Source organism: Periplaneta americana, chromosome 15, assembly GCF_040183065.1.
Source record: "Periplaneta americana isolate PAMFEO1 chromosome 15, P.americana_PAMFEO1_priV1, whole genome shotgun sequence".
In the NCBI taxonomy this organism is placed as follows: Eukaryota; Metazoa; Arthropoda; class Insecta; order Blattodea; family Blattidae; genus Periplaneta; species Periplaneta americana.
Genome location: NC_091131.1, coordinates 163,330,031 through 163,354,546, shown reverse-complemented (window position 1 = coordinate 163,354,546; position 24,516 = coordinate 163,330,031). Strand labels below are relative to the sequence as shown.

General features: G+C 35.3%; 1 protein-coding gene across 1 annotated transcript in view; it reads right to left on the bottom strand.

The window, feature by feature from the left end:
* The window catches only part of LOC138715490 (uncharacterized), a 108,275-nt gene that overhangs the window by 48,793 nt on the left and 34,966 nt on the right, over window positions 1-24,516 (bottom strand). The window contains exons 3-4 of the mRNA XM_069848458.1: window positions 21,141-21,540; window positions 3,508-3,883 (exon numbers count right to left, since the gene is read on the bottom strand). Coding sequence (XP_069704559.1) covers window positions 3,508-3,883; window positions 21,141-21,540 — 776 coding nt within the window. The remainder of the gene's footprint in view (window positions 1-3,507; window positions 3,884-21,140; window positions 21,541-24,516) is intronic.

The following is a 24,516-nucleotide window of genomic DNA, read 5'->3' as shown; positions in this document are numbered from 1 at the left end:
GCAACATGGCAAATAGTTAACTTCCCATTATAACTGAATCCAGCAGTAATCAGTTTCCCTGCATTCACTGTACTATTTCTGGAAATTTTTTCACCCCTTAGACCAGCATTTTTCAACCTTTTTCAACACATGGCACACTAAAGGTGTAATTTAAAATCCCGTGGCACACTCATATAATCTAAACCAATGGTTCCCAACCTGGGGGAGGAGATTTTGAGGGGTTTAGGAGGGAATATGTTTACTGAATGTTGACTTGTGTCACATTCGCTGTATGTTGACTCTTGTGGACCCATTTTTTTACTACTTTTTTTACTTTTATTTTCCAGTTTTTTCTACAACCTTTACTATTTTCATTTCCTCGCGGCACACCAGTTGAAAGTAGTAAATCGCGCAGGATTTGTTGCAGCAATTAAGATAGACATATGCCTCTCATCTCATGTCTCCACAATGTCTGAAGTTCAAGCTTGTCGCAGGGCCTGGGTTCGTCTGTTTCTCTTTTTTTTTTGTTTTTAATCAGTGTCATGCATACCATTCCCTCTCCATTTAGCACACAGCTAATCTCTTGCTTTGATACTGTAAAATTCCGCCTTTTACATGCTTCTGGAATTGCAGAATAACTGTAATTTTCATTGTAAAATGCAGCGATGTAGCCTTCTCAAAATGGCTCATTTTTTAGGCATTGTTGCAACTACACACTTGTGCCACTTATCCAGACTTCACGTCAACTGCCTTGTTCCTTATTTAGGCAAGGATATTCTGTCTCGAACAGGATGGTTTTGTCTTGGACTGTCTGATGTGACGGTAATTACAAGCTGTAGCATACATACATCCATCTGATACAGTATGCGTGTAATCACTGCCACATCAGGTGGTCCGAGACAAAACTGATCTTGGCACATACACAAGAGTGCCAAAATCGCAATCAAAACTCATCACCAAAGACTGAAAACAACCTTTTGTACACTATGCTATAGTGGCTCAAAATCAGTTACTGATAGCATTCCGGATTCTTTTGAGATAGATACTGGAGTAAGACCAGTGGCGATTTCTCTTAAGGAGCACAGGAGCACTGCACCACTTCTTCAAATAACACACGTTTTTAAAGTTATATCAATGAGCTGCAATAGACTGTGTGAGCGACATAATTCTTTATTATAATACTATGTAAAAATAACACTGCACGTGTACTGGTCTTGTTGACGCCTGGAACTTACGTTTACCGCTCAACACTTGTGGCACACTGTTCCATTGGAGCATGCACAGTAGTACTGTTTCACTGGCAGGCTTTGGAGCATGGTAGGGAGGCAGTACAGTGTGCGTAGGGGGGGTTAGGAGCACTTTGAGATGTGTTCTGCAGTCGCTGTTGGCCCGTTCTATCATAAATATTGCAATGAATAGTGTGCAAAATCTTTTAAATATGAATTTTCTGTAAGAACTTTACACGAAAAGATAAAAATAAAGAAGATGGGTAGACCTACACATGAATTAAAATTATAAGTGACGAAGAACAGTAATAGAGAAGTGGCAAGAAAATTCAACATTCGGACTTCGAAAAATGCAATATGCGGCTGCAATATAAAATACACTGTATTTTGTTTTCCTTGCCTGTTGTTCGACGGCGAACATTCATTGACAAAAACAAGTACGTTTTATGAATTTTATTTATTTTTTCTGTTTGAATTTAGGACTATGCGTAGTAACTAAATAATTTGCTTATCATTCTGCAGGTATGATTGATTTGAAGCACATGAATGAAAGAATTAAAAAACACGATTCTTCAGCTGCACACATCAACAATAATGTTAAAATAGCAGTGTTGGCTCAAACAAACATACAGACACAATTGGATTCAATTAGACTGTCGAACTTCACAATGATAAAGTTACCAAGAACAGATATGTGCGTGCGGTTTTGTGGAGCTTTTGAGTTGGCTTTAAGAGGTCACGATGACGGAAACTCATCTTTAAACGCTAGTATTTTTCTTGGCCTCATCAATTTTAGTTCTGAATTAGATGCACTCTTGAGGAACATTTGGAAAGAGGAACAGTGTTTAAGAGCACATCAAATACTATACAGAACGAAGTCCTTCAAGCCATTTTGGATGTATGCCATGATGAGATTTCAAAAAAATAAAGAATATGCTGCTGACTTTTAGCAGTTAAGGCTGATGAGACGACACACGAATCGAATGCTTGTGAACGTGTGAACTGTGTTATAAAATGCAATATAGGCCAGTGAAAACAATATTATTTACGATGTGCTGCAACAGAAATTGAACACTTTACTTTGCTATTAATGGACCTACATAGGAAACTAATTAACTGCAATTTCTTGACTAACAAAATTATGTAAATCTATACCTACAGTATATAACATAAATATTAATAGTTATGTCGTAGTTAGCACCTATAATAATAATAATAATAATAATAATAATAATAATAATAATAATAATAATAATCATAATCATAATAAATATTTGTGCACCACCAGGATTATTTATCACCACACGCCATTGAGTAAGACAGGGAGATGTTCAATTTTGTGTTTGATTCTGCACTTAAAAAACAGCTTCTACAGACGCGAGATTGCACCTAGGACTCAAGGAATTCAATGTTTTGCAATATGTTGATGACATGCTTGACTGGCAGTAAAGAAGAAGATATTACAGATCTGTTTAGAGTTCTGAAACTGACTGAATGGGCTTAAAAGTTAATTATGAAATAATAAAAAAAAGCTAAATTTATGACGGTTATATTTGGCATAGAGAAGGAAATTTACTGTTTTGAACTTCCTTTAATTTGGCACCGAATGGTAAACAACCTCACAGCAGACCATGACTTAGATGGAAAGATAAAATTCATCAAGATTTAACAACTACTGGAGGGTTAATTGATGCAAGTGCCTAGAAGGAGGGATATTGTGTGTAAAACCAGAAACCTTCTAACCACATAAGGAAGTATGCTCAATTGTTATAGAAGAAATAATTCTTTATATTTTATAGTGATTGAAGTGTAAAACTTGCAGACACAATGATTATGGTACATTATACATGTTCTGATAATGTCTGGTTCTAGAATAGTAGGAGTATTTTGAAGTGAACAAACTTGCTAGGAATATTACATTTGGTTTCCAGATATCTCAGAGAATTTTTCCACTATTTAAATTAATCTAAACACGATATACCGTAAGAGAAGTCGCAGAAATGTAGACTAAAACAAATTACATTCTGCAACAACATGCACAAAGTGTAAGAACTTTTGTTCCAGATTAAAAGGTGTCATTGTATGAGCGTAAGTGGGAGAAAAAAAGTATATACAGTAAGTATGTATCATTTTTCTGTTATATTAGAAATCATTATTCAATTCAAATTTTTTTATAATACTAGATTTTTATAAGTAATTGAAAATCTAAAGTTCTATTTACATTTTTTTTTTTGTTTTCTTGGACACACTGTCCAAAGTTGACTAAACTGCATAGGTAATAAAGTTGAAATGTGCCACATACCTGAAGATGGCTGGCTGGTGACTTGTTTCTGAAGCAGTGCCTTTATCGTCGCCACTTCCTTCAGTCTTCTTTTTTGAATCATCAACCTCATCATCTTCATCATCATCACCATCATCATCTTCGTCCTCATTATCATTATCGTTATTGTTTTCATTGTCATTGCCATTATTTTCATTTTCATTGTCATTATCGTTCTCATCGTCTTCGTCATTATTCTCACTATTGTCCCCACCATCGTTGTTGGCTTCGAAGTTATCATTATCTTCTTCGCTCGGAGCTTCTTTGGTGGCTGTCTCCACTGGCTTCAGCTTCACAATTCGCGGAGTCTTTGCTTTACGTTTTGCAGCACCCACAAGTGCTTTAGGAGGTCGACCCCCTAATGAAAACAAACACTTGTATCACACAAAAATCATTGTATGTTTTTAAATTTCCAGTACAATACATCCACTGTAAATACTGAGACAATATTTTCATGAACGTGTCTGAGAAAACAGACTATACTCAGCTGAACATGGAGATTTTAAAATTGTGCTCAAGTTGTTTCTGATACCATCTTAAAAAAACTAGTGTCACAAAATTGACACACATACTTTACCATTACACATTTCACAAAAATTCAGTTCCTCTGTCATACTGTGAATAACATTACCATATTGTTAATACAGTGAAACCTCTCCTTATGGATACTTCCAAGATACGGACAGATTTTTATGTCCCAACTGAAATAATAATAAATTAAACTCTCGTTTACGGACACTCTCAGACACGGACATGGACAGCTGTTTCACAGTCCTAACGCTTGCAGTCCTGACTGCGGACAGAACTTGGATTTCAAGACCTAATGTGTTACAAAAATGGAAAATTTAGTTTTGAAAACTGTACAGAAATTCCTTAACATGAAAGAAGACAATAAGGTGTCGTAGGCTACCACTAGCCCAGCCAGCTACCCCTTCTTAGCTGAAGCGGGAGAATAAACGAAGTCATACAATTTAACCTGTCTGATGGATCCAAGGTTTCCACGATCGTGAAATTGTATTCGACACATGATAGGGTTAGTAGGATTAGTCTCTTCACTTCAGTCAGTTGTTCTGTTTCAAGAGACATGATACCTGAACGTAAAGGTTAAGTTGAAAACTGTAAATTACAGTACTGCATAACTGTAGATCTAGAATAGTATACTGTATTTAGAATTAAACTACAGTAGGGTAATACATTTCATTTAAAGCGTGAAGGGATACATAATGCATATTATAAATTTACTGTTAAATTGGGGAGCCTCCCTCCCAATAAAGGACACCTCCCAGATAAGGACAGATTGTTACACGTCCCTTCAATGTCCGTAAATGAGTGGTTTCACTGTAGCTTATTTTCTCGAATTATTTATTATTCGAGAAACATAGGCCTACATGAAATTATTTAATAAGCACCCAGCTGTGATTAACTTTAGTTTTCTGCGTTGTACACAAAAAAGGCATTATTTATAATTTAAAAGATAATAGGCCTATGTGACATCATATTTATACTTGGTATGGTTTCAGCAGATATACTGTATGCAATTAATTTTGTGCAAATTTACACCAAAAACATTTGCACATATAATACAGAGGCGTCATTTCAGTTTTCCCTTGGGAATTATAGGTTATATTGCGTGGCATACTTCCTCTGTATTTTCTCTGAAGTGAACTATTTTTCATAATGTAAGCTGATGTAAACTTGACTATAAAAGAGTAAGGGGGGGGGGGGGAAGATTTAAAACACGATATCTAGATACACTCAACATATTGTGAAAATTCATGATTTTTTCTCCATTTCTTAAGTAGTTTTTTTTATTATTTTAAGACACAAACAGAGCCGACCGATATCATGATTTATTTTTTCGTTTTATGCTCAAGTTTACACTATATTTCCAGTTTCCTCATATAGGCCTAGTTTCAACTTAATCTACATATAATTTACATGAACTTGCTGTTAACATGACGTAAGTGCCTACAAATGAACACAAACACTTTTACTGATATGAAATTTTAATTTCAATCAACAAAAAAATTATAAATAAAAGTAACAACCACTAAGTTACCAAAGACTATCGTCTTGATTTCATTTGAGCAAAGTCATTACCTAGTTCATAAGCATTCACAGGAGTGAAATATTTCAATATTAAAAGTAGTTCTGACACTTCTCTTTTTAGTGGTACTACTCAATTGTTATTTTTCTTTAAACTCAGGATGAGGGCAAAAGCTCTACTCTTCTCCCTCTCCCCCCTAAATGATGCCTCTGATATAATGCAATCATTCCTAATATTATATTTCTATTTACGAAAATCAGCACTTATACATAGATTACATAAATGTTAAAATGTATTAGACTTTCCTTCTGTGATTCACTCATGCATACATAACAAATGTGTTTATGAAAAGAGATGTTACTCCTGTAGCAACGAGGTGTTCTTCACTATCTAGCTTGGTCAAGCATGAGAACTTTCGGGAGTTGGAAAATTCGCAATGAAACTATGGACTCATAAATACTGAAAATGTAAAAAAATCTATCCAATAGTTTACAAGAAATTTAAATATGCAGACAGCATGCCCAAATTTTTTCAGTGACACGGTGTTAAAAACGCGTATTTCCACGAAAATCTCGGATGAGTTTTTTTGGGGGGGGGGAGAAGGCAGAATCACTTGATTTCAAGATATTAAAAGTATTCCATACTACATTGCTTTTTCACAGTCAAGGTCTTGTGGGAAGATGATAGTACAATAGACTTTGGTTACTTTATCTGCTGGTGATGAGGATAATTATGAATTGTAGAGAAAATGTGAAATGATATTAGGGGAAACACAGACATCCCAATCAAATCTACTGCTGGTGCTGCCACCATCACATCCACTGCTGCCACCATAAATTTTGTGTATTAGCCCTCCTACAGAAAGGTTTGGATTTAATTTTCATATTACTGATTAAATTTAATGTTGTGGGATTTAATCGATTAATCGATCATTTCTGTTGTAAAAATATTTAATCGAATAATCGAGTCAATTAAAATTAATTGGTTGTAGTTGATATTAATTATTATTTTGTTAATACAAACTAATACTAATTATTCTGACAATATTTCTCTCTTGGAAATTGCTTACTTAAAAGCACAACAGTACTGTTATTTTCTAAGTGTAAACCAGGTAGATTAGGGAAAATCTTTGCACGAACACTTCAGAAAGAGATAGAAATATGAGGACAATGACCTAGTCTACCTCTATTGAAAGTTGAAACACAATGCGAAACCCTTATTAAGTTTTATGGTTTTCCAAGAAAACTTCCACCTTGTTGTCAGCTCATCTTCCTAGCATATGAAATACATACTTTTCTGGGATTCGTCCCCCTCATCCCTTATAAAATAGCCATGTCTACACTGTGTGCAAATAAGAGCATAATTACTGTACCTTCTTCTCTTTTTAAAATCTGGTAATTCGATTACAATAGGGTCTAGTCTTTTGCTTCGACTGCTGTAGTTTTGCAGTTGCAATTTCTGTACTGAGTTTATATATGAAGGTTGTGTTTAGTTTGATAAAGAAAAAAAAATCAGTTTTCTGTGGTTTGTGAAAAATGTAAACTCCACTATGTCATATGAGAATTTGAGAGGTAAGCTCGGTGAAACGTTTGGATTTAAATTGAACGATTGTGGAGAAGTGCTTGACAAAAAAAAAGTTTTTTGTGTTTAGTGATGCAGGAAACACTGTTACTAAACATAGAGTGGCACTTAATTCAGAGCATGTGAATGCACTCACATGTTTAAAATCATGGATGAAGCAGTATTAACTAGGTGAATCTTCATACTTTTTGTTATTTATTTGTTGTTATGTTTTCAGTCGAGTTGACAATCACTGGCTTAAGCAGTGGGTTAAAAGACATGCAACTTCAATAACTGAAGTTGTCTCTGTATTCTTATGTATAACAGAAGAGCCATCAATAATAGTAATATGCTTAAAATAAAATGTGTCCAGTGGCTGTATTGTGGAACAATAAACCAATATGAGTGGTAACAGTATAGGAGGAAAAAGCAAAACCTCTATCATCTGCTAACCGAAATGTAAATGCCTGAAATCCTGATTGCCCTGGAAACTATGAAAATGAAGGTGGTTGTAAATCTTTCCAGTATGCAAGTACTTCTCAGAGTATGCAGCCCATGTTGTCTGGCTCTTCTCTACAATCTGAAAAGCAGGTAAAGACTAAGGCTGAATATAATTTTATGCCTTCATGAACAGCCAAGTACAAATGGCTTATTTTTAACAAAACTAAAGGGGTTGCTTTCTGTAGTGTATGTTCAGTACACTACAGTATAAACATGACTTACCCATTGAGCAAAAAATAAAAAGTGTTTTTATTAATATCCCATTTACAAATTATAGGAAAGCAATTGGATATATAGGGAAACCTAAACAACATGATAACTCAGAAAATCATATAAATGTAATTGCAACAAAAAATTTGCGTATAATGAATGCATGAAAAGAAGTCCGTTCATACTACGCTGTATCAACAATGTAAATCTGAAATTGAAGAAAATAGAGATGTGTTTAAAATATTGGTTAGAAGTTTGTATTTCCTAATTAAAGAGGAAATTACTCATATAACAAAGTAGAAAGCCACTGTACATGGTTTGATGGCACCATGTGTTCCAAGTTTAAACAATTGGCTTCAAAAGCAATGAGCCAGCAACATACTGTAGCAAGGATATAGCATGTGAAGTATGAGGGAGGGAGGGGGAGAAGAGAGGGAGGAGGCAAGGGGGTGAGAGTGGGGAAGAAAGAGAGAGAAAGAGAGAGAGAAACTGTCAGTAATGTTAATAAATGAAAGGATGTGGTGGTTGCCTGAATATGATTTACAATAGATATTGAAACATTTCACCAAATTCATGTGCATATAACTTACAATAAAACCTCAATAAGACGCATCCATTTATTATGCTATCCCATGTAATACGCTTTTTTTGTCCGGTCCCTGCAAATTTCATACAAAACACCTTTATAAAATGCCCCGTTTGTTGCGCTCAGTCCCACATAATACACTTTTTTTTTTTAAATATATTTTCGATGTAATTTTCAGCAATGTAACAATAATGAAACATTTTGGCCATTGAACTCATTGATGCCATTAATCTGAAAAGTACTAGTACTCGACCCTTTACCTGCGTACTTAAATCTTCATATTGTACAATATCCCACCCTCTTGTTACGCTCTCTTATTCAACTCTTTACCTACGTGCTTAAAGCCTACATACAGTTACAATACCCAACCACTTGCAAACTCTCTCAAACAACATTCCTCACTATGCAGCAGTAAATGTCTGGAAATTTTTGCTGGTCAGTTTGTTGTCTGGAAATTTTTGCTGGTCAGTTTGTGTCTGGAAATTTTTGCTGGTCAGCTTGTTGTCTGGAAATTTTTGCTGGTCAGTTTGTGTCTGGAAATTTTTGCTAGTCAGTTTATTGTCCTTTAGTGTATTGAAGTGTCTGTGAGTGTGATTACAATGAATGTTAAACGAAAAGTGTTGGAAAAATTGTAAACCTTACGAAAGTACGATGAAAACAGTACTATTAATCAGAAACAACTCTCTGATTCATTAGGAATCCATCATCGACATTAAGGACAATAATAAAAAATAGTGAATCAATCACTGCAGCTGCAATGTCGGGAGGATGGAAGCACAGGAAAGTGAAGTGTGGTAAACATGAGGACTTGGAGAACACGCACATGGCAAACAACTATAAATTACTTTTTTCTAAAGAATTAAGTAGGCCTACAGTACATATTGTAAATGTCCTTGACGTACAATACAGTAATTGCATAATGGAGTAGTAATAATAATAATAATAATAATAATAATAATAATAATAATAATAATAATAATCCGTGGCACTACAGCCCACGAAGGGCCAAGACCGACCAGCTGTCTGCTGGCCTCACAGCCACATGTCGGAGCAGAGGTGGACGATCATCCAATCAGAATCGAGGTATCGTGTGGTTAGCACGATGAGCCCCTAGTTGTTATAGCTGGTTTGCATAACCGGATTTCGCTACCTATCGTAGCTTCCCAAGTGCATCATGATGTTCTGTGGGCACCGATCCCATACACTGGCCGAAATATGAGAAAATTTCTTCTCCCATGAGGACTCCAACCAGCACGCATTCCGTAACGTGAGTCCTAGGCAAGATGCCTTAGACCACGACGCCACGGTGTGGAACTGTAATACTACATTAGCTTTCGTGAATCATGTATTTCAATAAAGAAAAATACTAATATATACTGTTTATAAGTCAAAATTAGTATACCCGCCTAATAAGTGGTTCCGGTTAATACGCGGTTTATCACGCAGTCCCTTGGACAGCATCTTTACGGGGTTTTACTGTAATTTAATTTTTTTCTTTCTCCCCGACCTCCCCCTCTCCCTAAAAGATCTATAATAGTTCCACAGAATATTTTTTCTGACAGAAACACTGAAGTGTACCTCAACTTCCCTACACCATGTGACTTCGATTTCCAGAATTGAAGAAACATCTTCGTGGGATACATGTTCAGGCTTCAGAATAAGAGGTGAAGGCTGCAGAAGTGATTCTGAAGGAATTATATATTATAAAAAAAACTGTTTTCAGCAAATCTTTGAAGACTTACAAAATACTGGGTCAAGTGAATTGCAACCAATGGGGAACTACTTTGTGAAAGACCATCAAAATTTGGTACATAAATAAAGCACTGGTGCAACAAGGGGGGTTTTTGAAGGTAACTCCCCCCCCCCCACAGAGGTCCCCGTAAAAAAAAGCAAAGCGCAGTTCTGCAACATTATAAAAATCACTTACTTCCAGTAATACACAATCATTTCACAATAATGGCAAATCTTCCTGTAACTATTCATACCAATGAAAGTTAATTTTCATCACTAAGAAATCGCAGGTATCTTAGGAACTGCATAGGGGAGGAGCACTTTAATGGACTGGCTGTCATGTATATACATACATGAAAAAGTTTCTGTGAATGAAAATGATGTGCTCAAGGAACTACCTAAGAAATGCAGAAGGTTGAAATTAGTGTTGTGGGATTTAATCGATTAATCTAATAGATTAATCGATCAATTTCTGTTATAAGATTAATCGATAAAAATTATTTAATCGAATAATCGAGTCAATTAAAATTAATCGGTTGGAGTTGATATTAATTATTATTTTGTTAATGCAAACTCATACTAAATTTCCGACAATATTCCTCCCTCAGAAATTGCTTACTTAAAAGTACAAGAGTACTGTTATTTTCTAACTGTAAACCAGATAGAGTAGGGAAAATTTTCGCACAGACACTTCAGAAAAAGATGGAAATATGAGGACAGTGACCTAGTCTACCTCTACTGAAAGTTGAAACACAATGCGAAACCCTTATTAAGTTTTATGGTTTTCCAAGAAAACTTCCATCTTGTTGTCAGCTCATCTTCCTACTTTTCTGAGATTTGTCCCCCTCATCTCTTTTAAAATAGCCATTCTACACTGTGTGGAAGTGAGAACGTAACTATCTTCTTCTCTTTTGAAATCTGATAATTCAATTACAATAGGAGCCAGTCTTCTGTTTTGACCGCTGTACTTTTGCAGTTGCAGTTTCTGTACTGAGTTTGTATATGAAGGTTGTGTGTTTAGTTTGATAAAGAAAAAAATCAGTTTTCTGTGGTTTGTGAAAAGTGTAAACTCCATTATGTCATATGAGAATTTGAGAGGTAATCTTGGTGAAATGTTTGGATTTAAATTGAACAATCGTGGAGAAGTACTTGACAGAAAAAAAAAAGTTTTTTTCGTATTTAGTGATGCAAGAAACATTGTTACTACACATAGAGCGGCACTTAATTCGGAGCATGTGAATGCACTCACATGTTTAAAATCATGGATGAAGCAGTATTAACTAGGTGAGTCTTCATACTTTTTTTGTTATTTATGTTTGTCTCAAAAATTCCCGGAGAAACTGACACAATAAATTACAAGGCTCATAATAAATATGTTAGTAAGTAATTAAAATAGTTGTTTTGTAAATTAACGATATATACAGATATACAACATTAATTTAATACTTATGCTCATCATTGAACACAAGTTAAATTTAACAATAATTGTGTATTAGAGTATATTGAAACATTTTTTCAACTCGATTAAATTCAAATAGTTAATCGATTAAATATTTTGATCGATCAACAGCACTAGTTGAAATACATTGTGTCTGGCTTAAAAATAGAATAAAAGAAAAATGGCTATCGGTCATTTTCTAGCACTTAACATTTTTTTTTAAATTTCAGCATATAAATATTTTTCAATCTGAAAGTTAGAATTTATAAAACAGTTATATTACCAGTTCTTCTGTATGGCTGTGAAACTTGGACTCTCACTCCGAGAGAGGAACATAGGTTAAGGGTGTTTGAGAATAAGGTGCTTAGGAAAATATTTGGGGCTAAGAGGGATGAAGTTACAGGAGAATGGAGACAGTTACACAACACAGAACTGCACGCATTGTATTGTTCACCTGACATAATTAGGAACATTAAATCCAGACGTTTGAGATGGGCAGGGCATGTAGCACGTATGGGCGAATCCAGAAATGCATATAGTGTGTTAGTTGGGAGACCGGAGGGAAAAAGACCTTTAGGGAGGCCGAGACGTAGATGGGAGGATAATATTAAAATGGATTTGAGGGAGGTGGGGTATGATGATAGAGACTGGATTAATCTTGCACAGGATAGGGACCGCTGGCAGGCTTATGTGAGGGCGGCAATGAAGCTTCGGGTTCCTTAAAAGCCATTTGTAAGTAAGTAAGTAATATAAATATTTTTCATTTTGTCACATGGCAACACTGTAACGAAAATTTAAATCTGTGCTCACCTATTATTGATCCCCATGGTATAATTACTGTATATGGGATATATGGTTCAAAGTGTATTGTTCATACTGATTCAAGATGAATAGTTCGTTACGTGTTTGTCCATTCAGCTTTCTTTTATTGTCCTTTCCATTTCTACTTCTCGCATTTTTAGTACCTCACATGTAGTCTGTGTTTTTATTTTAATACATCTCTGATCAATGGCATCAACTTTTGGAAAAGGATGGATGGGCTTAAACATTTGAAGTATAAGTTAAAATTAATAAATCTCACAAGTAATACTGATAACACGACAAATTATTGGGTGGGCTCATGTCTTACAAAACTCATACTGCAGTCCATTGTGGTAACATTCTGCCACGTTTTTAGTTCGTACAATTCGAAATTGTCGCGCTTCAGCTCATAATTCAGAGGGGAAAGTTGATGTCGCAATATAGTTTTCCAGAACATAATGAGAAAATTCAAAACATTTACTAACAGAAGGAGCCTGTGATATTAGCTCTGCAAGAACATCCGATAGTAGATAGTAGAAATAAATGTACCAAATAGTCATAAAGTTACTTATTCAGAATTTAGAAATATTAAACATGGTGTTCCGCAGGGGTCAATTTTAGGTCCATTGTTGTTTCTAGTTTATATTAATGATTTAGCCTTGACCATAAACAATTCATCCCATGTAATTTTATTTGCAGATGATACAAGTGTAATTATTTCAAGCAAACAATACGATCATTTTATAAACACTTCTAATACAGTGCTGAATCTAATGAATGAATGGTTCCATGCACATAAACTAGCACTTAATGATGATAAAACCAGTGCAGTCAAATTTAATACACACAATAGTGCTCAGGTTTCCTACAGTATTCGATTAAATGGAACTCATCTCAAAGAATCTATAAGCACAAAGTTTCTTGGTTTTGAATTGGATAATCACTTGAACTGGAAAACGCATATAGAATGTATTACTCGTAAATTGAGCTCTGCCTGTTATGCATTAAGATCCTTATCTACTATTGGTGATATAAACTTACTTAAACTGTCATACTTTGCATATTTTCACTCTGTAATGAAATATGGATTAATATTCTGGGGTAACTCGTCTGAAGCTAAACACGTTTTTGTTTTACAAAAGAAAGCTATAAGAATAATGGCCAGTGTGCATAAAAGGACCTCGTGTAAAAATATTTTCCGAAACTTAGAAATCTTGACTTTACCTTGTGAATACATTCTTTCCCTAATGATGCTGTATATTAAGAACCAAGATAAATTCAGTACTAATCAAGACATTCATCATTTTAATACAAGACATAAATCAGATCTTCATCTACCCTCTGTTAGTCTAAGCTGTTTTAAAAAAGGAGTTCGCTATTCATGTATAACAGTCTTCAATGCACTGCCTAATTATCTTAAAGATTTGAAGAACAACGAGAAAAGGTTCAGAAAAGAATTAACCAAATTTCTACATACTCATACCTTCTACACAATTGATGAATTGTTTATGCTTGTGAACTGAATTATTCTACTTAAATGACATGTACAATTTTATATAGCTCAACTAAAATATGTTTTTATATTGACTTAATCTGTTTACTATGTATTGTATTTTTTGTTTAGCATAACTGATGAATTGTATGTACTGTAAATTGAATAGTATACTGTATAGGTCAACTGATGAATTGTTTAAGCTTATAAATTGAATTAATCTACTTCATATGAATTGTATAGCTTAACGAAAATAAGTTTGTAAATTGAACTAATTTGATTGTATATGTTTGTATAGTTTGGCTGATGAATTGTATATGTTCTTAAAATGATTACTAGTCTGTGTAGCTCTACTGATGAATTGTATATAGACCTACTGTAAATTGAATGGTAATATGTATAGCTCAACTGATGAATTGTTTATGATTATAAATTGAATTAATCTACTTGATATTAATTGCACAAATTTGTATAGCTTAATGAAAGTATGCTACTTTGTATTGTATATATTTGTATAGTTTTGGCCGATGAATTGTATATGCTTTAAATTGAATAGTAATCTATATAGCTCTACTGATAAATTGTTTGTGTTTGTAATTTGAAGTAGTTTGCATGATATGTATTATCAATTTCTGTATATCACAACTGGTTGAATTGTTTATGCCTTAAATTTAATTAAATTGTTTTGTATTATAATATAGCTCAACTGATGAATGATCGTTTGCGTTTGTAAATTTAATAATCTGATTGGCTATGTATTGTATACTTTTAGTAGAGCCATCGATGTAGCTCAGTCGGCAGACTCGCTGGGCTGCTGATCCGGAGCTGCGTTCGGGCTTGGGTTGGATCCCCCTTTGGACTTTGGTTTCTTCGGAGGTTTTCCCCAGCCGTGGGACTGAAGCTGGATGGTCTATGGCGAGTCCTTGGCATCAACCCCTTTGATTTGATTACCTGGTTGGGTTTTTCCGAGGTTTCCCCCACCGAAAAGGCAAATGTCGGGTAATATTTTGGCGAATCCTCGGACCTCATCTCATCTCACTACATCTCGCCAAAATGTAAAAAAAAAAAAACGTAAAAAATTGTACAAAATTGTAAAAATTGTAGAAAATTACTAAATTGTAAAACTATAAAAATTTGTAAAAATTGTAATTGTAATATTGTAAAATGTTGACATGTTCCACATCTTAAAGCTTCATTGCTCATGTAAGATCTATGGAATAAAATAAATGAATGAATGAATGAATGAATGAATGAATGAATGAATGAATGAATGAATGAATGAATGAATGAATGAATGAATGAATGAATGAATGAAGAAGCATTTTACAAAGTTTCCTATAAATTGCCTGTCTGGATGGATCAATTTCAGAAAGGAAAAAATCTCGAAATTATTATTTTCTTTAATTTCGGTCCTACTCAACTTTACGGGTTTTACATATAAATCACATGGCTGCAAAAGGGTATCTGTCGGATACAGGGGGGAGAGCCATTCATCCTTCCCATTGAAGGCTTTAAGGAACCAACCGGACAAATACCCAATGTCCCATCCCTACCTTCCCGTGGTACAGCTGTTAGTAAGCATAATTTTATGAGCTGAACTAAAGGGTGGGGCTACTCATCAATTAGCACTGGTCAGCTTGATGAGTTAATGACTGAATTTGGTATAATTTTCCTCTATTCAATACCTAATTCCCTCTTTACCCTTTCCTATCCAGTCCTCTGACTGAACTCTTACTTTCTTCGACCCCAACGGCATTAAAGCATTCGAGGCCTAGGGGTTCATTTCCCTTTCCTTCCTTCTCTTTCTACTTTTCTGTTCCTAGTGCTGACCTGCTATGGCACTAAAATCGTCCTCCAGTGACTTAAGGAGGGAAAGCTGGTGATCAACAAGATCTCCCAGCTAGGTCCAATGGACACATCGACCAACAGCAGGTGTGGTCCTCCAGACATTCTGGGGGTTGTGTGTGAATGAAGTAGCCACCAAAACGTTAAAATATGGTGTTCACTTAAATCGGCTACAACTTGCCATTTAACTGCCCATTGTGCAACTCGAACCAAGAAATGGATTCGGAACACCTCAAAATCTGTGCTTCAGTGGCTAGTCATGATAATATCTTTGAAAAATATTGGAGTGCAAGAGGTCAAATGACTTTATTGTCAAACGCCTGGCATTAGAAAACAACAACAACAACATATAAATCACCTGTTGCCTTTCTTTTCAATTTTTTATATTTTTTAATTAGATGTGATGAAATGTTTTTATGGCCATGATATCCTGTTCTATCAGCATTTTAAAAGTTTTTATTTTTCATGGTCTCTTTCACTGTGAACTTCCATGGCTTGTCCTCTGTTACCTTTAATTATTTCAAAGTCCATGTTTATAAAATATTAACATGTTAAAATATACACACTTAGGTAAAACTCTAAGAGGACATTTGTTTATAAAATATTAACACGTTAAAATACACACATGTTTAAATTTCTGAAAGAGCATTTGTTTAAAATAAATTCGCTAAAATGCTTTGGGCCTACATTGAAGCCATGTTAATCCACTAACCATTACAAAAAAAAAAATTCTACTATACACTACCACTAGGACTAAGCGAAAACACTCTTTCTCTGCCCTATGAGGCTACAGTACTGTACACTGTACAGCATTGCCAAAGTAAGCATGCTGAATTCTGAACATGCCTACATTAAAGAAGTACAATGAAATGAAACCAATGTGCTAAATGCAACAAAATGAACTGCAGTAAGAAAAATTTACATCTCATGTTTACACATCAGCACAATAAGCGATACCTGGTGTAAGAGATGGATTTAAAAAAGATTTTTTTATGATACTGGCATATCGTGATACTGCATTGCGCATGTGTGTATAGTCCGGGTCACCTTACTTCATACCCTAAGGGTGAAACCTAACCATTTTCCCCCCATTACTACATATGCTAGTGGATTGTGGTGATTTTCTAGTTTCCAGGTTGAATTTTATTTTGTCAACTTCGTTTCGAATTTTGATACTGACAAATACTACAAATGGTAGTGATTTTGTAACTAGTATGTTGGCAGCTGAGACAAATATCGACAATATTTGTCGGTACTGGAGTTCCATGAAATTGAAATTGTACTAGATTTCTGAGCCTGTTATTGGAAGCTAGTGAACTTTGAACATACTAATAATGAATTAATATCAGTATTAATATTAATACATAATAGTTATTTTATGTGTTGCGTTATGGCTATAAATCAAGACTATAGTCAGGTAAGTAATAATTTCATGTGGTCAAACAAAATACATTTTTAGGTTAGGTCTCGTGAGTCAACTGTTTAGTCAAACCAATGAATTTCGTATTGCCAGACAAAATACTTGACATGTTGATCCCTTTCTCGTATAGTTTCCTTACGAAAAATGTTAGACATTATTGAATTATTTAGAATAACCTTCCAACATAAAGTACGGCAAGTAAATAAGTAATTTAGTACATAGGATCGTGTGATATCTGGTAACAGTTGGCAACACTGACAAGACGGCAATATCTGCTGTTTAGGAACTGTTCTTATGTGATCCTCACTATAGCTGCATTGTTGCCGAGAAAGCATATTGAGCAGCAAATAAATTTCTGTTTGCTTCAGTTGGGGTCCTATTTAGTCCAATTGCAAGTTCTGTTTCATTCAAACGAAAGGAATGGCATGTTAAAGTTTTGTTACTGTATTTATACAGTATTATAGTCAGTTTTTGAACATTTTTTTCAAATGCCTGCTGGAACCAAATTCTGGCCACGCCACTGAATAAAGGCTTAATGTAATAAAAATAATCACAATCATTGAATAATGAACAGCCCTTGTACATGTACTAATGTGTGCTCACTAAAAATAATTTGTGAAATCTAGTACATTTCTTCAAATGACAATACAAAATGGACAAATTTGTCACAAAATAAAAGAATGATCAGTCTATAGCTAGTGAATCAGTTACTAAAAAGAAGAGACTGTTGTTGTTGTTTTATAATGCCAGGCGTTTGACAATAAAGTCATTTGACCTCTTGCACTCCAATATTTTTCAAAGATATTATCATGGTCAGCCACTGAAGCACAGATTTTGAGGTGTTCCGAATCCATTTTTTGGTTTGAGTTGCACAATGGACAATTAGGGGACTGATATATTCCAATTCTATGCAGATGCTTGGCCAAACAGTCATGGCCTGTTGCCAATCTAAATGCAGCTACAGACGATTTGCGTGGTAAATCAGGAATCAACTGTGGATTATGATGCAGAGAGTTCCATTTTTTCCTTTGAGATTGTGTTATCAAATTTTGTTTATTGAAGTCTAAGTATGTAGATTTAATAAATCTTTTCACAGAGTAATATGTAGATTTAGTAACAGGTCTGTAAGTAGCAGTGCTGCCCTTCTTTGCTAAAGCATCCGCATTCTCGTTTCCCAGGATTCCACAATGGGATGGTATCCATTGGAATACAATTCTTTTATTGAGTGTTATTAGTTGAGAGAGCATTTTAGTTATTTCTGCTGTTTGAGATGAAGGTGTGTGTCTAGAGACTATTGATAGAATAGCTGCTTTGGAGTCTGACAATATAAGTGCATTCTTAAATTTATTGATGTGGCAGAGAAGATTCCCGAGACTTTCACTTATTGCAATGATTTCTCCGTCAAAGTTGTTGTTCCATATCCAAGAGATCTATAAAGTGAGAAGAGACAGCATGTAACACCTGCACTGGCACCTTTTCTCTGGAGATCAAGGATCCGTCGGTGTATAAATGAAGCCAGTTTTGTAGAGGGTACCTAATATGTTGTTGTTGTTGTTGTTTTCAAAATCTGTGCTTCAGTGGCTGGTCATGATAATATCTTTGAAAAATATTGGAGTGCAAGAGGTCAAAGAAGAGACTCTATAACAGGGACTTAAAATATGGATTTATTTCATGGGAAAGTAAGCCACAATCTGTTTTCTTTCAACTCATATTCGCCAAAAAATGTTTTTAATTGGTTATTTAGCAATGTTAACTACTGGGTTATTTAGCACCGATGGGATTGGTGACGGAGAGATGAGGCTGAGGATTCGCCACAGATCATCTGATATTCGCCTTAAGGTTGGGGGAAACCTCGGAAAAAACCCAACCAAGTAATTAGTCCAAGCAGGAAATGAACCCACATCCAGATTGGCAGGCAAGTGCCTCAGTGGCTGAGCTATGCTGGTGGCTTGATGTGGTGTCATAATTAGGGTTGCCAACCATCTGGAATTTTTCTAAATTGTCAGGAAATCAGTCCTCTATGCAAGAAAAAAATTAAATTGTTTTCAGGACGCTTAATGTCCGGAATTTTGTTCATTGCAATATTATATTCTGAAATTTCATATTGATATTTCATTATTAGAGAGCTGACGTCATTTGCACGGAAATTTAGATATGTTGAAATTATAGGTTATGTTTACTGCACCAGTTGCCCCTTTCTGTCTAAATTTAGTGATCTCCAATGCCCTGCCATTCATACGAAAATTATAGGGTATGTTTACTATATTTAACTTATATTCCTAAATTCGCAATCATACATTATAATTATGCATAATGTCATGTATGATACTCTGGATATTCAATTTGTCTGTATTTAATTCTACAATTGAGTACTGAATTATTGTATTTATCTACTACTTAAAAGACGAAGTAACACAATTATACGTACACTAATTTCATAGGAGTGGTATGGTAAATATTTTGTCTAAAATTAAGGAAGGTAGATGTGCTAAATTGAAATCACAATATAAATTCTTTTTTATTAAACCTCAAAATAGCTTCCATTCTAAACTTTAAATGTTGACGTGAACAAATTATGTTAACATGTAAAATTCTCTTCACATTAAAATAACACAGTTTTGTTTCTGCAACAAGAAGTAAATGGAACTTATGGACACATTACACTAAATAAAGCTTAGCAATGATACGCAATAAAGTTATAATATAATATTTCACTGAGCTCCATACACTGAAAAAGAAAACCAGAACATACATTACGGCCTGGTCTAGATCAAAAAGGCATTGACTGTGCCATATTTAGCATTTTTGTGAAAAGCTATGTAAACTGTGAAATGTTCGTTATCGGTTGTAATAACTGTAAATGGCTAAAATACAATAATTTGAATAATAATATGGGACAAGGAGACGTTTGTAGTACTATAAATTGTAAGAAAAATAGATTAGAGTTATCCTTCTTCCGAAAGATCCAGGAAGGCGAGTTTATAGAATATAATATATATTTTATGAAAACAATATATAAGCCTTATGTATTTCAATAGTGGAAGGAAGGTGTTAATTTTTTCAAAACAACACGATACGGAAAGCAGAATACATTTTATGGTCTGCTAGGGAAAGAGTGTGTGATGAGGTGATAGTAGCGATCCTGGTGGTGGGCAATTATCTATGTTTGCATATTTAGTAAGTATTGACCTTCGTTACTGTATATACTAGACTGTGGTATAACTTTGCATGTCTATTTAGCCTATTTTATGAACAATAGTGAAGAATGAAGTGTTAATGGAATGATGGGAGGGAAAATCAGAGTACACTGATAATACCTTCTACAGCAACATTTTTGTCAATCACAAATCCATTCAGCCTCGCCAGAATATGAACCTTATTCTTTAGAATGGAAAGCTGATACACTAGTCATTTGTATCTCTATTTCAAGTGTGTATTTCAGTCTTCTTTCTATCATTTGTCCTAATTCGATTTATTTTAGCATACACATTTTTGGTTTAACCAGTCATCAAAGCTATCTTCTTATATTCATAGAGAGGACCAGCCTCATGGTCTAGGGGTCAGAGCTTCTGGCTATAGTTCATGAGGTCCCGGGTTCGATTCCCGGTTAGAACACAGGAATTTTTCCTTAAAGGGGATTATTCCTGTGTTCGTTCATGGTCTGGAATTTAGCTTAAGTTTAGATTTAAGACCTCTCCTGGCACAACATTATCATAATCATCCTATCACATCATCAAGGTAATGTAACTCCGCCTTCCAGCGCCCCAACCTCAGAAGTGGGTTACAACTAAGCCACGGCCAGGAGAGAAGACCAGAAATGTCGAAAAGACAACCTGGTGGCATTGGATTAAAAAAAAATATATATATTCATAGAGAGAACCGTTTACTTACACAACATTTCTCCAGGAAATCCCTGACTGACCACTGTTACGTAACCTACAGTATGTATACTTTTAATCAAGAGAGCAATGGAACAGCACTCACGTTTTTTGACAGTAGGTGGCTGAGGAGCCTCTTCAGTCTCTCTCTCACCCCCTCCATCATCTTCGTCCTTCTCCTCCTTGATCTGCAGCTCGTCGTCCTCAATGCCTGCAGTTGCTGCCTCGAAATCCCTCTGCGTCTGAGCTAGATTCTGCAGTCTACTGCTCACTCGACGCTCTCCTTCTCCATCACCAGTATTTCCCCTACTTTTACCTTCACTTGTAGATCTTGTTACAACTCTCACTTTTTTGCTCCGGGATTTCAAACTGCCCTTAGCTCTGAGAATTCGTTTCTTAATTGCTTTTGTTTTAGACTTCTTTATCGACGGAGCACTGCAGTCTGAGGGGATGAATGGATCTGCTTCTATTGCCAGCATTTCTATGTCCTTCTTTGTGTCCACAGGCTGAAACAAAAATATTGCTACTAGAAGGACACTGAAATTTCACAGCCATCATTGTACAATGATACATCATTTCAGTAAATTCTATTAGTGATGAACTTTTGTCCATTACTTAAATGATGTAATACCACATTTTGCATTCGATAATTACTATTCTCAGGGTATTTTTTTTTTTTTTGTAATAAAGGTCCAAGTAATGTTGCAGATTGTTTTGTCTGAACATTTAACTAGAGACCTAAATATTTTTACTTTCAAATATGACAAAAAACATAACATAAAATGAACTGTTGGCTATTGCCATATCATTCCCCTTCAGTTCATAAATGTAACTATATTTTCATTGGTTTTAAGGTTTGCTTTCAATGCCAAGCACTTCATAACTAAGTCGACATTTCATTTTTATTTAATTCATTGTATTCCTTAGATCTTACATCAGCACTGAAGCTTTGAGATGTGGAAAAAGTCAAAAGTTATTAAATATATATATATATATATATATGATTATGTCTCGTGATCAGAATATTGTACGAAATGGAACTATAAAAGTTGGAGATTTATACTTCGAAGAGGTGGAAAAATTCAAATATCTTGGAGCAACAGTAACAAATATAAATGACACTCGGGAGGAAATTAAACACAGAATAAATATGGGAAATGCCTGTTATTATTCGGTTGAGAAGCTTTTGTCATCCAGTCTTCTGTCAAAAACTCTGAAAGTTAGAATTTATAAAACAGTTATATTACCAGTTGTTCTGTATGGCTGTGAAACTTGGACTCTCACTTTGAGAGAGGAACATAGGTTAAGGGTGTTTGAGAATAAAGTGCTTAGGAAAATATTTGGGCTAAGAGGAATGAAGTTACAGGAGAATGGAGAAAGTTACACAACGCAGAACTGCACGCATTGTATTCTTCACCTGACATAATTAGGAACATTAAATCCAGATGCTTGAGATGGGCAGGGCATGTTGCACGTATGGGCGAATCCAGAAATGCATATAGAGTGTTAGTTGGGAGGGCAGAGGGGAAAAGATCTTTGGGGAGGCCGAGACGTAGATGGGAAGATAATATTATAATGGATTTGAGGGAGGTGGGATATGATGATAGAGACTGTATTAATCTTGGTCAGGATAGGGACCGATGGCGGGCTTATGTGAGGGCGGCAATGAACCTCCGGGTTCCTTAAAAGCCAGTAAGTATATATATATATATATATATATATATATATATATATATATATATATATATATATATATATATATAGTGACTTTTAATTCAACACAATAACGTTGCTTTTATTCACAACAATAATGACTTTCTATAACTGAATTTAAACATTCCCGTTAACAATGGGTATTTCACTCCACACAGCAACACAATATTCGTTATTGCACTCCACAGACGACAATGACAATTCACTTGGATTATTGAGAACACCAATGTACTGCTAATCTCAACTAATGTTCACAAAGCACTATTTACAAAACAAAACTGTCAGTTCTCAGTTCACAGTTTGTTGCCTTAGCTAGTTCTTCTAGCTCATTCACTCAAGTTCACAGTATATCGAACCTAAGACTTCCAGAGACAGTCCACTGCACTCGAACTCAAGACTTCCGGATACGCCGCACTCGCCTGGTCGCTGTTACAGTTGCGGTCCTCCTCAAGTCGAACCCAGGTCTCGAAGGCTGGCTTCCTTGACGTTCACTGCTGCTTCACAAGACTGACTCGCTGTTCTAAACTGAACTGGCTCTCTTCGAAGGCTGCTTGCTTTTTATTAGTTAAACCACACTTTCCAGAAATTACTATTTCGAGAACAATCTCGTTACAACAATCGGTTCGCGTGGCTTTTCGAAACTTCCAGCTTCCCCCCTTTGCTTCGCACCACACCGCACATGCCCTTGCAATAGATGCGTGCGCAACTTCCTCTGCCGCGCCGCGCCACAGTGGCTACCGACTTGTGTCTTTCCCCTCTTCGCCGCCTGTCTCCTCGCACGCCATCCCTCCTGTGAGACGCGTGCTCGATTCCCGGCTGTCACAATAAATAAATAAATAAATAAATATACAGTGAAACCTGCCTTTGCGGTCACTTCATTTAAACAGCCACCTGACCACAAGGCCAATTTTCTCTGGAACCAAATGGATTTTCCATAAGATCAATACAAATTCTCCCTTTATTTAGCGGCCACCTCTTGTGCCGGCCAGCGGCCGGGGTCTATTTGGATTGGAACCTGACTATAACAGTCACTGTCCAACAAAAATTCTTTTCACGGATACTGTCTGACCTATTTTTTCAATGGTTAGAGGGCAGAAAGCAATGTCACGAGGACAATAGCTAAGTGTACAACAGTACACCCTCCATATCTTGGGGTTAGTTGGTTACTGTTTTATGACTCTTTTGTCACTTTCCACTCCGACCCTGCACAGCTATAAATTCGTACTCGTTTTTAAAGGATTGAAACACGGACTTTTTCTATCAAAATGTCACAGTATGTTTTAGGTCAGTAGTTAACCGTTAGAATTTTTTTATTTTTTTCTCCTCTTTCTATCTTTCTCTATTTGGGCCAGCTTTTACTATTTTTTCTCCTTTTCATTCAGTTGATTCAGAGGAATTGTGAAGTTAGTTTGAGAGAGAAATCATATCTAACAATGAATCTAGAGTAGTGTTAAAAGTTTAGAGACGAGACGAAAAATGATTGAATAAAGTGAGAAGGAAACATGTGCGAGAAAAATTGCAGAAATATTAAAATGTGGAAGGACACAAATAAACGGTATAATTAAGAATAAAGATGAAATATTAAAAGAACGAGAGAAAAATATGCGTGGTGGCCAAAAAAGGAAGAGAGAATCTGTGTTTAGTAATGTGAATGATTTCGTTTACGAATGGTTCAAGTGTACGAGAGAGAAGAAATTGCCAGTAAGCGGGCCTATAATTCAAGAGAAAGCTCTTGAAATTACCAAAGAACTCAATGTAAGCAATTTTTT